The sequence below is a fragment of the Haliaeetus leucocephalus genome, unplaced genomic scaffold (assembly GCF_000737465.1).
Source record: "Haliaeetus leucocephalus isolate CR32 unplaced genomic scaffold, Haliaeetus_leucocephalus-4.0 Scaffold208, whole genome shotgun sequence".
Classification (NCBI taxonomy): domain Eukaryota; kingdom Metazoa; phylum Chordata; class Aves; order Accipitriformes; family Accipitridae; genus Haliaeetus; species Haliaeetus leucocephalus.
The window spans coordinates 734,401-749,682 of record NW_010972644.1 but is presented as its reverse complement, the minus strand read 5'-3'; the positions used below and the strand labels follow the sequence as shown (position 1 = coordinate 749,682).

Genomic DNA, 15,282 nt, shown 5'->3' with positions numbered 1-15,282 from the left:
CCAGGCTAGACAGCCCCAGCTCCCTCAGCCGCTCCTTGTGAGACTTGTGCTCCAGGTCCCTCACCAACTTGGTTGCCCTTCTCTGGACATGTTCCACCAACTCAATGTCTTTCCTGTAGTGAGGGGCCCAAAACTGAACACAGTACTCGGGGTGCGCCCTCACCAGTGCCGTGTACAGGGGAACAATATCACCTCCCTGCTCCTGCTGGCCATGCTATTTCAGATAGAGGCCAGGATGCCTTTGGCCTTCTTGGCCACCTGGGCACACTGCTGGCTCATATTCAGCCACCTGTCAACCAGCACCCCCAGGTCTTTCTCTGCCGGGAAGCTCTCCAGCCACTCTTCCCCAAGCCTGTAGCGCTGCATGGGGTTGCTGTGACCCAAGTTGCAGGACACGGCACTTGGCCTTGTTGAACTTCATACGATTGGCCTCAGCCCATTAATACAGCCTGTCCAGATCTCTCTGTAGAGCCTTCCTACCCTCAAGCAGATCGACCCTGCCTCCCAACTTGGTGTCGTTTGCAAACTTGCTGAGGGTGCACTCGATCCCCTCATCCAAATCATTGATAAAGATATTGAACAGAACGGGGCCCAACACCGAGCCATGAGGAACACCACTTGTGACCCGCTGCCAACTGGATTTCACCCCATTCACCACAACCCTCTGGGCTCATCCAGCCAGCCAGTTTTTCACCCAGCGAAGAGTACACTTGTCCAAGCCATAAGACGCCAGCTTCTCAAGGAGTATGCCATGAGAGACAGCATCAGAGGCCTTGCTGAAGTCAAGGTAGATAACATCCACAGCCTCTCCCTCATCCACTAGGTGGGTCACCTGGTCATAGAAGGGGATCAGGTTGGTCAAGCAGGACCTTTTCCACCTTAGGGCCTGAGTTTAGATAGTTTAATGCTCCTGTTGTGACATTTACAGCTAAAACCACTTTTTATTAGCATAAAGTAAAAGCTATGGCTGCTAGTTAAACTAATACCCTTAGTGTTGTCTCTCGCTACATATCATTTGCATTGACTCCTCTGAAGGGCCAGCATTCATGAGAGTACAGCAGTTAGCTGAAAAGCCAGCATGCTTTTCATACGTGCATGAGGTGGAATTCACGCTGCCATTCAGGTCAATTGGAATTTTGTAATTTACTTCATTGGACTTCGGAATTCAGCCACCTTCAACGAACATATCTATGCCTTGTTGTTATATTCCTATTTTCTCTAGTTATCAAGGCAATTTTTTACAGTATGCTCATTCTGATATCTACACATCACATGTGTTTTAAGATTTCCAATGTTTCTTGGTATGTAAGAAGAAACACAGTTAAATTTATTATTAAAGAAACAATGCAATAAAATACAGTATCTTAGTTTTCACATTCCATTTTAAAAATAAGGTTTCATCTAAGATTGTCTCATTGCCTTGAATGGAGCTGTTGGCACAAAACCCAAATGATGATTGGGTTTCCACTTCACTTTTTAATTGAAAATTCTCACTGCTTATTTTAAGTACTCCTAGGTCATGCATTGGAGTATAAATATGGTAGTATGTCTCTGACATCAGCCATTCATATATGGAATTGTACTGTGCCATAAAATTTCTGATTTAAGAGCTGCATTTATTGATATAAGCATGTTAATTCTGATCATTCTTTATGATCACAGCAAACTGTTGATTCACAGCTTTCTGCAAACCTATTTCCTCTTTAAAGTGTTGTTATACTGCCAAAGTTTTAAAAAGTTATTTTTTTTAAAAAAGCTACCAGTTTATTGAAGTATTTTAGAAGAGATGCTGCTGTTGTGATATTGTGTTTCATTTTGTAATCCCATCTGCTGCTTAGGCCAGATATGCATTTTCTGGATGCAATCTGTTGGTTTCCCATGGTTTACTACATGGTGGGCTCTATCGACAAGTAGGTGAAATAACTGTTAGAAAACTTAACATTGTAGTGCTCAGTGGTTTGTTGTGTGTATCGTCATTGCATGTTTATGTGTGTGTTGTACTTGAAGATGGATCTTTTTGCATGCATGGTTTGTGTCTGTATGCTATAATTTGGGATTTCAAATTTCTGAATTATAAAGGATATCATTAGTGAAAAGTATGACAGGGAACACAGGTTAATATCTTCAAGAATGTAAGATTAATGCCTGTTTAGGTTCATTAATATGTTTCTACAAAGTACCAGTTTATAGCCCTGATTCTAGTGTCATTCTATACTTGGTTATAATTTGTTTGGATTTACTGACTAGGGTTTTGTAAAGATAGCTACAGAACACAGACAGCACTAATACTGGCAGTCTTGAATGTGTCCAACACTCTTCATCTTCTGCTACTTAAAATATCACTTACTCCTACATTTCTGTCCTCACCTCTGCTAATATATTTTTGCATATCTAGGTTTAGCAACGTAGATTTGATGTAAAAATCAGGCAGAAACAAGAGAAGAGCAAGGGCTCGTAAGCATTTTAGTAAACTCCTGTGTGTGGAGTGTCAATTTAAAGAAGAAAATTGTTTGCTTCAGTACGTAGCTAATTTTGAGTTGGGGATATGAGCCCATAATATTCATGCCCCAGGTAGAAATCAAAAAACTTATTTCTTGCCCTGAATTAACAGAATCCAAATTTTCAATAAGAATTCTGGAGAGTCAATGTTTCTCCATCTCACCTAGTTGTAACAAGGGCTTTAAAACTGCTTATAATAGTGATACAGTTACAGATTTACCTCGGTGATATCATAGTCATTGTGAGATTTACAAAGGATCTACAGAAATGTTTTTCACATTCTACATTTATTTCTTCCTCTAAAGGAAAAAAAGTGGTTTAAGTTGTTAATATCTACCACTTTCTTAACTTTTAATTCCACAACAATTATTAAAAGAACTCATACCACCAGCATAATTGAATTGACTCAAAGTATCCAAAGTAATTAATAACCCAAAGATGTTAACTGTTTTTTATTAACATAGAGAAGTAAACTTTAATTAAGTTTACTGAGTTTATTTCAAAAAGGAAATCACCAAATCCCTCCCTAAAAGTGTTTTGTTGTTTTTAGAACTGAGTGCATAAAGAAAATGAAGCGTGTAGTCTTTGAAATAAGTGATTATACAGAATTCTACAGTTTACAGTAACACTAGCATGAACTTCTGCATCTTTTCTGACAATACAGTCACTTTAATTCATGATGCAATAACCAATCATATTTTGTAGGGGTTTTTTTGACATCTGTTTTCATTGATAACAAGACTTTTAAAAATATAGTTCATACTTATTCCCTGTGTTTTCCTAAACAGGTTTTAAAATTGTGTACAATTATAGAAGTTGATCATCTTTAGCTAAGAACTACAATGTAAAATATGCAAAGTTTCCTTTCTTATTTAATAGGTATAGAATACATTCTCAAAGTGCCACCTACTACTTTTTAAGTATCTAATATATTTGTCATTTGGTCACCTGGCATGAAATGTCATCGTCTTAGAGAGAAAACCACCAAAGGAATGACTCTCATTTACCAATGCATTTTGTTAGAAGTGGATGGCCTGCAGAAAAACAGCTTTACCACAATTCATAGCTGGGATGAACTTCATCAAAATATGTAATCAAGTAGTAGAAATCTGTTCTACAGTCTTCAGGTATAAATGATGTGAGATCTGTAACTGAACAGATTTCACAGCGGTGTAGAAGTCTATTCAGTATTAAGAAACCTATTGCTAGAGGTACCTGAGAATTAGAATTATACTACTTCTAAATTAGTATTTTTTTTAATTTCTCCACAAATTAGTTGAATGTAACTACTAAAATAAGAATAGCTGTTGAGCTGATGAAACGTTGAAATGCAGAAAATCTGGATATTTCAGAATATGCTGCTATTTTCAGGGTTAAAATGAAAGACTGAAAAAGCAGAAATACAGATTATTCAGAGAAAGGTCAGAGTTCTACTTGTGCACTGAAGTTGTTAATATAGATCATATAAAATACAGCCTTTTTTTTTGTAGTACACCACCAGTGATACTGCACAGTTTCAAAAATAATTATATTATGTATTTGTTTTGGAAGAATGCATATAAGATGTAAAATAAACACCACAAATTTATAGAGTTTTCCTTATCCAAAATTTCAAAAAGAATTTATAGTAGGTTATGTAAACTTAGGAACCTAAGATCATTGCTGAAAAGAAAAACTGTTTCAGGACAATTAAGACTTAATTAATATTATAGATTGCCAAATAAGAAGCAATTATAATGCCAAAACAGCTTTTCACCTTAGAAGTAATCAGAATGATGCAAAAATTTAGTTTTCCAATTTCCATTGGAAACCCTGAAATTCACCCTTTCTTCTTATTTTTACTTAGTTAAAAATTGCTAGGTTCCTAGTAGTTGAAAAGTCCTTTCTAATCTTTTCAAGAAGTGCTTAGTTTCTGTGGAAAATATTATTGTTAAAACAACAAACATGCATCATTTTGGAGACAAATATAAGGCATGATGGGAACTGTAACTCAGTTGTCTGTGAGTGTTTTCTATGGTCAGGCTTCACAGGAAACATTGTCCAGCAGAGTGCAAATTTTTACTGATGTATAGCTACTCCTAAAAGCATCATGAGAACACTCCAACTCATAGATTAACCTAAAAGAGGAACATATTAGATGTCCTGGCAGAACCTTTATTAGCATTTTGAAACAAATAGAATTGTGGGAAAGAGCAACCCAAAGCATTTTATTTCTGTCCGTTTATTGCCAAAAGTAACTGCAATGAAGCAAGTTGTTGCAGCATGTAAGGATGTACTGTCTTCCCAAGTAACCGTTAAGGGCTTATTCTAAAATGTTGAATTAAATTTATCATTTTAGCAAAAGGAGAGGGACTGTAACAACCTACTGAAGTGCATTCTGTATGACTTCAAGGAAAATAATTATTCTATTCTATCAATTGAGATTATGTACTCGATATAGATTATGTTGGAAGTTATGATATGTACATGAAGGGAACCAGCAACTCAGCCTGTGATCTGCAAGTTCCAACCATCCCTAATCTTTTAAGTGTTTCCTATTTAAGTTGCTTGTGTCTTTCTCCCTCTTTCTCTTCACAAAAGCCTAGATGACTTATTAAGATGTGGGGTCACCTTTGCAGCTAATATGGTGGTGGTGGACAAAGAAAGTACTATGAGTGCTGAGGAAGACTACATGGCAGATGCCAAGACCATTGTAAATGTTCAAACACTCTTTAGGTAAGACATTTTTGCAATCTATCTATACATCTTCATTAATTGTGAAATACTTGATGCCTTCTGTACTCAGATAAGAAATTATTTTTTTGTTTCTTTCTTCTACTTAAGTTTTCCCTTATATGAATTTGTGTCTTACGTGGGCAAACCTTTTCCCACCCTGCTTAGCAATACACTCGGAGTTACTGAAGTATTATCCTGAAATCTCAGATGAAATTCTATGCATCCCAAAACTGGTTGATCATTTTAAAAGTCAACTGTCAGGTTTGCAGGAAGGAAAAGCAAGCTACTCTTGAAGACTTAGGACCAAAGATAGTTGAGAAAAGAAATTTTTCCTCAGTGCAGCAGTCTTTCACAGTAATGCTAAAGCCAGTATGAAAAGCAGATCCTTCTAAAAGGTAAGCAATGCATCACTATGAAGTTAGTAATAAGTGTTCAGATTTTGAATATTTAGTTTTGAACAAAAATTAGGTTTTTAGGCACATGTATGCAACATTACACATGACAACAACAAACTAAGAGTCATGAAGGAATAACGGAATACAGAGTGAAAAAATGATCAGTCTAGTAAAGAGGCTGAGAAGGCAGTGCTGTGATGGAGACCTAAACAAACTGAGAGTTCCTATTCTTTTGAGAACCTCTCCTGATTAAAGCCTCACTTTGTGTTAAATATCTTGTTTCAACAAGTACCAAAAGATACGTGTCCCTTTAAACTTAAAAAAGTTCTTATTTGCTTAAAAAAACAAACCAAAACAAACACCCCCCAAAACCCCCACATGAAACAAAACACACTATACAGTCAAGTATGAAATGCCTCCCTGATTTGGGGCTTAAACCTAGCACTTCCTGTTGTTCATTTTAATAAGACCTGGACAAAATGAAGTCCTTCCTTAGAGGATTCAGTATCATTCAATATTGCTGCGCTTTTATGTGTCAGGCCTTCCACGTAAGACCACAGAGAGGTGCATAGTAAAAGTCTTTTGAATCTAAGTGTTTTAGAAAACTGACCTCATTAAAATGCAAGTATTTCAATGGAGATTTTTTTTTTTAATGCAACCGCATGTGAGAATACAGTTAAATGCTGTTAGCATTTCTGTGTGTGCTCAAAAGAAGCAAAATCTATGTTGCACGAGAAATATTAGTCTGTCTGTTTCTAACTTGGAGTTTTTGAATTTGTACATGATAACTAGCACAGGTGCGTGTTTCATAATCACACCTAAATTTAATTTAGAAACTATAATTGAACTTAATCTGTGCATCATTCAAGTCTACTCTTAACTATATTGTGCTAGGGTATCTCACTGAGGTTTTGACATACATCACTTAAGTTCTTCAGAAAGATATTTTACCCCAAAATATAAAACAGAAAAATGAGTTGAATAAAAAATAAAACTTACAAAGTACCTGTTGATTTTTCCCATACTTGTGTTCTACCTTGTAAAAAATACTAAGAAAAAAACACAACCAAAACCACCATAGTAGTACAATACATACCATAGGTATCCAGCTAGAACTTACTACATAATCATTCAGTTGTCTTGCACAACGCTTACAGCTAGCTGGTTTAGCACCTTTAAGGCTAGAAACTGTTCCATACCAATTAAAACTGACACAACACTAGCTTATCTGAATTATAGTTAAAAGGAGTAAAGAAGTGTGACTCAAATGGTCACACTGACTAAGAAAGGAAATCTTTAATACTTTGGATGGGAAAGAACAAGTTAGCATATTTAAAAACTACAAGGAGAAATTACCCGTTTGGACTGTGCCCTAGAGGTGCTTTTCACTTTTTAGTATGAAATATGAAGCCAGCCATTGAGTCCCTATTGACAGTTATGAGTCCATTTCAGAAAAGTAGTGGGTTTCCTCAGGCAGTAGGTCTGTACACTAGAAGGAGTATTTATATTTACTCTTGCTTTCTATTAATTAATGGGTTTAAATGTTTGTGTCTGGGAGGCCCTGTTTTTAAGTTATTATTAGCTAACATCTTGAAGACTATGCTTCAAATACTGCAAGAAGCCTATTGACAGCAGTACACCTAACAATTCAGTAGTTTAGCTGGTACCTAGCAGTCAGCACTAATTTATAGATAAACCAAATGAGTTGTTATGGTGGCATTACATTGTTTTACCGTTTTGGTTCAGGAAAGAACTTATTGTATCTCTTGCTTGTCTAATTCCCAAATACCAGTTCAACAGTAACCCATGTCTTCCATCAGGCTGATGAGAGCTTTCTCCACCCTGTCCAGTCCTTTTATACCAGAATGGGACAGAAAAGAGGGATCTTTGCATAGAAGTAGCCTGCTCTGCTGCTGAAAGCTTATGGGCAGTGTGTCTTACACCCAGGGCAAGAAGCAATCTGGCCCTGACTACCTAGAAAGTAATTTCCCCTAATTCTGCTAAAAGGCACTCATAAATGAAAAATGAATTTTACCAATACCAGGTTTGAAACTGATTTCCTAATATAAATCAGTTTTCATATCTTGGTGATAAACTAAACCCATCTTTAACAGAAACCTAGTAACCTGTATTTTTTCCTGTAAGTTGTGTGTGTTTTATCATTAGATGAGCTTTTAATTTCCTGTTACTCTTAGTTCTGAATGTTATATTGTTAGTTTTCCAATATGAATGCCTGTCCTTTAATACAACAATACAGGAAAATTTCCAGCCAGCAGAAGCTTAATTCTATGCTACAGAATTAATGCAGAGGACATTTATTCTCCTTCCTCAAAACTTTAACGCATTTGTTAAGCTACTTAAGTACAAGTTCATACCTACAAGTGTGATATTATCAGTATTTTTTTGAATTTTCATGACCACTTCGCAGGGTTTTATAACACAGCATACAAGTAAAGACAATTGCATCTCAAGAGCGTGGTTATCATGTATTAATAACGATACTGCATGACTCAGAGTTTGTATCAAAGTCTGACTGTAAGAGCTAAAAAGTTACAGAAATTCCTGAGCGTGCACAATGCCTTTCAAACTAGTGCACACAAATGGTCATTGTTAAATGATTCACATTCTCACCCAGTTTGCCAAGTCAATTTTTCCTTATATGATCACATTTAATATTTGGTTATTCACAGGGAGATGACAACTGCTAGCATAAGAATGGCTAGCATTTCTACCATCATATCATCAGGACATGTTTGGGATCATGTGATCATTACCAGTCTATGTTTTGACATCAATAGACCTAGGAAACTGTATTGCAATAAGATGGCATTAACACGTACTAACAGATAGTTTTGACATACGTTTCCCCACATTTAGGGTCTGCTTGAATTGCCATTTCAGTGAAGTTCCTTCCTACAAAAACGAGGGAAAAAGAGTAAAGACTTGCAAAAAAGTACATTGGATTCCATTTGACACTTAACTTACTAAATTCACCTTTCAAGAAAACCACTTTGATTTCTTTCTGAATAAAACAGAACTCACATTAATGATGTTCAGGTATCTATTGTCACATGTAGATAAGTACTTTCAGAATATTCAGAACAGATAACAAATGCACATCTCATTTTCTGACACTAATCTGTAGAGGAAATACTCAAATAATAATCTGAGTTCTATTCCAAGTTGTTTAGTATTTGCATAGCATAAACGACACATTTCTTTCTAGTTCTTAGAGCCCTGAGGGCTGGGGAGGGGCTCTTTAGTCTGCTTCATGAAAATCTGTGTTACTCAACCAGATCAGAGTTAAACTTTCTTCAGTGTTTTTTGTTATTGGAAGCCTGAATTAGTGTTAACTTATAAATATTTTGTGTATGTAAATATTTCAGAGGGAGAACATAAGTATACATAATCATACATTTTCTCAGCAACTCCCAAGAAGTGTCAGTTTTTATCTATGTTGTGCAGTCTGTGGACACAGAGCATACAAATGGAACTCAAAAATGGAAAGAGTACCTAAGCCAGTTCTAATAAAATGGTAGTTTACATGCAACCAGGTACTAAGTGCAGGCTGTATAGTTTTGCATTTTTTGTTGTTTCCTACAGATTTGTGTCATTTTAGATATTATTAAATAAAATCTCTGGTAATGAAATTGTTTCCTTTCTAGCATTAAAATACTTTGTAAGCTCAACCTTTGAAGGCATGTTTGCTTCTCTGTGAATTCTATAGAGAATGTTTTGTAGTTTCTTCTGCTATTATACCAGCATTTCATTGTGCCAAAAACCACCACAGGTTTCAGGGACTTCATTAAAAACGTGGACATGAGCACAAGCTACAGCATTATGTAGAGCCTTACATTTGTGAATTGTTATAATTAGAGGTGTAACTGTTACATTCTTTTAAAATACAGGTTGTTCTCAAGCCTAAGCATTATCACAGAACTAACTCACCCAGCCAATATGAGATTCATGCAGTTCAGAGCCAAAGACTGCTATTCTCTTGCTCTATCCAAATTAGAAAAGGTAAGGAGATTTGCCTCCCCTCACCCCCAATTTAAATGTTATAATTTTAACAGTTTTTCTGATTTTGTAATAATGCTTTCAAACAAGTGGAAGCAGTAAAATGATTTTATGGTTGCAGAGCTAATGTAAAAGATGATTTTTTCCAAATTCTACCCTCATTTAAGAATGAAGTTTGATTTGAGTTCCATCACAATATAATATTAATCCACCAACCTCTGGTGCAATTTACTCAAGGAAAATTAAATATTTTTGGATAACTGAATATTTAGAGGTAATATGGTTTTCCAAGAGGCTGCCACAGGCAATTAGTGTGGAAAATATTTTAACTGACTAAACACTTAAAACATATACAGCTTTTGTTATAATGCATTTTTTATTCCAATTCACTTTAAAGGCACTATAATTACATATTCTGTATACGTTTCCATGTACCTGTGTGGGGTATTTGCATTACTGTGACAATCTGAGAGCAGCAATTGTTCTCTGTCAAAGGGCAGTCCTAGTGACGATAAGGAGAGTAACACTACTTAAATGCTAGATAAAACCTTCATATTTTATACATTCCAGTGCACATGTTGGCATTTTCAAGCTGTAGAACAGGGAGGCTGTATGGAGATACGTTTAATTTAATTTGCTTGTCCAAAATACTACTGCTAAAATGTTAGAGGGAGCATACGAAGTAACACTGTGCATCTGTTTAACTTGGTTAATTCAAGGATGATCCTCTTTTTCACAGATCTTTGTTGGTGATCTGACCTACCTAGTTCTGCAATCCACAAAACTTACAGTATCGCCTTCGTGATCTTTCAGGCCATTTTCTGAGTTTATAAGAGTAAGATAAATAATATCACTGTGCCAGTCTTCATGGACAAAGATCTTCCACTCCAGTCATCTCTCTTTCCCCTTGCTATCAATCTAGATATTACTGCTAGATTCTCTCGTGTAGCTTCCCAATCTCTTCACCTCAGATATCTTACATATCTTCGCAAATTTGAATTCATGCTAAAATAATTATACAGAATTAGCATATAATTTCCATTTCCTAGCTGTACAGTAGATTTCCTAGATTTTGGGGATTTCAGATATTTACTGGAATTCAGATATTTCACTGTTTACTGTATAATGTTCACATAGTTAATTTTAATATGTATTTAATGGAAAACAGCCTTTTCATAGAAACTTATCCTCACAGGCCAGCTCCCAGTTTCTTTCAAAGTAATCAAAATTGCAAAAATTCAACCTGTCTAGATGAGATAGGATAAGTATTAGAAGTCAATCTTTTACTCAGTTGACTATCATGCTTACATTTCAACCACAAGATGTAAATATCTGGGTAATCTTTTGTGATTTGTTGACCTTTGGTGAAATAGAATGAAAGCTTAATCTTATTTAGGTGGTATTCTGATAAATACAGAAAACAGAACTGTGAGGAAGCTAGACAGAAGTTGTTAAACGAAGAGAGGAGCAGTTTGCAGCAGGAGGCACGTCTTCATTTGGATTATGCCACTCCCACTACCCATTAAGGTTTGCACCTGTGATTCCTCCATTTTAGCACTCCTTCCCTCAATGGTAAATTCAGGAATAATAAGCTGGAACTGGCTGGAGTCATGCATTGCTATTTTATTCAGGGCAACAAGTCCCAACAGCTGGATGGTACCTTCAAGACTGTGTACTATAACCAACAGCATTTTTTTAAACATATTCCCTTAATCCATACATTTTAGTGATAAGGGGAAGTAAGAATAGTAACAGCTCTCCCAGTATGTGGTGTCTACAGTTACTTCTGGAATACTCTGTGGGCGTAGCCTGTCTACTTCAATGCAGTGAAACCAGGATTTTTATCTCAGTTCTCTTTCTTGCTTTACACAGGCTCCTTCATTTTTCCAGCAAACGTTCTGGAAATCATTAGAAATATCATAATTTCTTCCCTATCTTTATTAATTCATTGTGCCAATGTAAATTTTTGAATACAGGTTGGAAGCTGAACAGTTAATTAACTTCCTATCCAAACTATGCTATGCTGAAATAGAGGTAGATAAATTATCTTAAAGAAAGAACATTTTCTTCATTGCTGTTGAAGTTGCCTGCTGTTGATATTTCACACTCATTTCATCTTAACATTTGCAGGGAGCACTTCACAGGTGGTGCTGTAGTTCATTTGATGTTTCAGAACTCCCCCATGCAAAATGAAAGGCAATTAAAAACTCAAGTAAAAGTTATCTAATGCAGTCAAACGTACAGTTGATTGTTATTTCTGCATTAAGCACCTCATTTTCAGAAAGACTAAAAGTCAGGCAAGTTGCCTTCACGTAGCACTGAAACACACATGCAAAGTTGACTTTTCAACCTAATGGGCTGCAGAAGAAAGATACACAAAATCAGAAGTCCATCTGCTGTTGCAGCTGCAACTTTCCTCATTTTAGTGATAAATAAATCCAAACAAACAGCACTGATGTAGGAGAAAGCACTGGCCCTTATACAACAGAGGAAAGGAGAAACAAAACACCCGTTGTCTAAACTTATGTTCTCCATTTCTCTTAGATAAGAAAAAAATGAGGTAACCACTCCCTCTTTCTTGAAAAAAAGGGTTTAGAGTGTCTTGGATAAGATTCACACTTTAGTTTTCTATGGGGTTTTTTGGTGTTGGTTTTTTGTTTGTTTGTTTTCAAATTTTCCAAGTAAATATTGCAGGTGTTAACTGAAGAATAACAATTATAAACCCTTAAGTGATCATTTTAAAATATGTGCAAACTCCTGTATCTTTTAACCAAATCAATGCTGTGATTTTATATCTTCCACAGGTATAAGCGCATACATGTTAGGTGAGCGGAAATCTCTCTGGGACAGCCCAGTACATTTGCAGTGATACACAGAAAGCCAAGGCTGCTTTTTTCACCTTCAATTAAGGATAGGGCATGCTGTCTCCGCTTGTTTTTAATATTGTTCAGGTCTTAAGCAGATTTGAAGTAACATTAAGTAATAGCAAGCAGTAATGATATATGGGTTATAAAAAATAGATTGGTACCTCTTAGTTGGTGAAAGTTTTATTTTAGGTGGATCTCTAATGATTTAGATCACCTACAATTTGAAAACTGTATAAATAATTAGCATACACATTTGGCTGTTGAACTGGCAGGTTTTTAGAAAGTTGTTCCAGATCAAAACCAGAAAAATTAATCCGTTCTTGCCAAAAAGACAGAACAGAAACAATTAAAAACACATAGTCCAAAATATCATAAACTGTTGAGGTGTGTTGTGGTTTCAGCCCAGCTGGTAACAAAGGACCATGCAGCCGCTCGCTCACTCCTCCAGCCTCCTTCCAGTGGGATGGGGAGGAGAATGAGAAAGGAGAAAAGAAAAAAAAAAAAAAACAAACACAGAACCTTGAGGGTTGAGTTAAGGACAATTTACTGGGACAACACAAGAAGAGAAGTTACAACAACAACGGTAGTAATAAAAGAATATACAAAACGAGTGATGCACAGTGCAACTGCTCACCACCCGGAACTCGACGCTCCGCCACTTCCCCCACCGAAAGACCCGAGAGTCCCCCCCAGCCGGCTCCCCATTTATATACTGAGCATGATGGCACATGGTATGGAGTAGCTCCTTGGCTAGTTCAGGTCAGCTGTCCCTGCTGTGCCTTCTCCCAGGTTCCTGTGAAAATTAACTCTTTCCCTGCTGAACCGAGGACAAGGTGGCGTTACTGATCCAAAATCCCTTATATCAACAAAGGTACTGTAAAGATGTTTCCATGCCCAGATTTCTGATCAGTATTACATCTGACATTGGCAACAACCGACATTCACCAAAAACTAACAGTGCACTGACTGTTCCCTGTAATAAGCCACTACCTCTGTCACCTTTATATGTTCTTGCATGACCCCTAGCCCCACCCCCCCATATCCTTGTATGTTCATTAAAGCAACTTTGCATTGTTTGTGCACAACAGTTACAGCCTATCACGGCAGTTCCCGTATTACTGTCTATATCAGAGGAGAATATATTAAATCAAGATGGGCCCTAGATCTCTTTCAACCACTGACAGAGTAGCCAAAAGAGGGCTTCAGGTTGGTTTGGCGTTTGTACTTTGTTACTGGTATCATAAAATTAACTGTTATGAAGGAATAGGTATTTGCTTAGAAATTGTAAAAAGATAAAACCATGATAAAGAACCCTAAAAAGGGGTTGATGGAAATATAAATGGAGGCTGAAAAGAAGGAAATAAATTGAAAAGCTTATGAACTTGACCTTCTGGGCAGATATTTTCTGTTATTCTGACAATATGCAAACCCAAAAGGAAATAATTAACTTCAAATTAAGTGGCCTATATGGAGGAAGCACATGCTAAGAACTTCTCAAAACCACAAGTGTATGCCTGTTATTACTTAGAAAGCAGTAAAAATTCTGAACTTCGTGACTTGAGCAAAGCCACAAACATAGGAAGACAGAGGATGAAGTAAAGATCTCCATCTATTAATAGCTGTGTCTTAAAATGTCATCTATATAAGTGAAGTTCTACAGCACGCACTCATGCCATAATCTTTTATTTATGTTCCTAGAAATTATGTATGATTTTCTTTAAGTACTTATATCCCCTTCCTCATTAATTCAAAAAAGTGTCAGGGAATGAGCTGCTGGGCATCACACTTATGAAATAAAACTCTTGGGACGTTCTGGCACATTTCTGGCTTCTGCATCCACCGTATTCTCTGGGAAGCAAGTGAGTCTGCAAAGTAATAAAGCAAAACTCAATGCAAAGTGCCCGAGTAAAAACTGTATTTCTCACAAACCTCTTTTAAGCAAGAATAAAGAAAAAGCAAGCCTGTAATAAGAGATGGAAGGAAACAGTACAAGAAAATTAAAATAAAGGGGGAGAATAAATTTCTAAGCTTCCATTTTAAAATAAAGCAAATAGGAGCATCCTTATATTTATCATCAGGATTTTGGATAAGAATCAAATTATTCCCCAGATATCTCTTGCTTTATCCCCCCTTTCTTGGCAGAAAATCAGAATCTGCTGCAAATTTCTCTAAACAGACGGAAAGATAAATGTAATACCTGAGTCACATAATAGGAGGATAGTCACTTCACAGACAGTTCCCTATGAAATATTTTATGGCATGAACCTAAAAGGAGTTAATGCAACATATGTTATAATATGCATGTAGTTTTAATTTTGAAGTATTTGTACAACAAATCTTAGCATTTTTTTCCATAATTCACGCACAAGTTTTTATTCTCAATAGCAATTGAAGAAAAATATCTTCTACTTTGACTGCACTAACAGAAAAGCACTCGAATATAAGAGATCGAACTACAAAAGTAATACAAAAGTTCTTGTTTCTGTGGCTTACACTAGTAAGCACGATGGTATGCTTATCTAGGTGAAAGTGGTTTTTGTACAGTTAGACTGCTTTCTTCTTCAACTGTCAGAAGTACACAACTTGTTAGAAACACTGCTTTGCCACTCAGCCATCAAAGCACACATATGTGTGAGAGCATGAGTGTATATGTATGCATTTCTCATGGAGAAGAAACTAATACAAGCCAGTAGTATTTGTTCAGAACATAGAGAATGTTTGGAATAGAAAAACCAGAAATAATTTTATTTTATTTCCTTAAAAATTTTGAAACACCTTTAATCTGAAGA

General features: G+C 36.2%; 1 protein-coding gene across 1 annotated transcript in view; it reads left to right on the top strand.

The window, feature by feature from the left end:
* The window catches only part of KCNT2 (potassium channel, subfamily T, member 2), a 154,945-nt gene that overhangs the window by 117,977 nt on the left and 21,686 nt on the right, over nt 1-15,282 (top strand). The window contains exons 21-23 of the mRNA XM_010566383.1: nt 1,839-1,910; nt 5,080-5,214; nt 9,518-9,629. Of these exons, the coding sequence (XP_010564685.1) occupies nt 1,839-1,910; nt 5,080-5,214; nt 9,518-9,629 (319 nt within the window). The remainder of the gene's footprint in view (nt 1-1,838; nt 1,911-5,079; nt 5,215-9,517; nt 9,630-15,282) is intronic.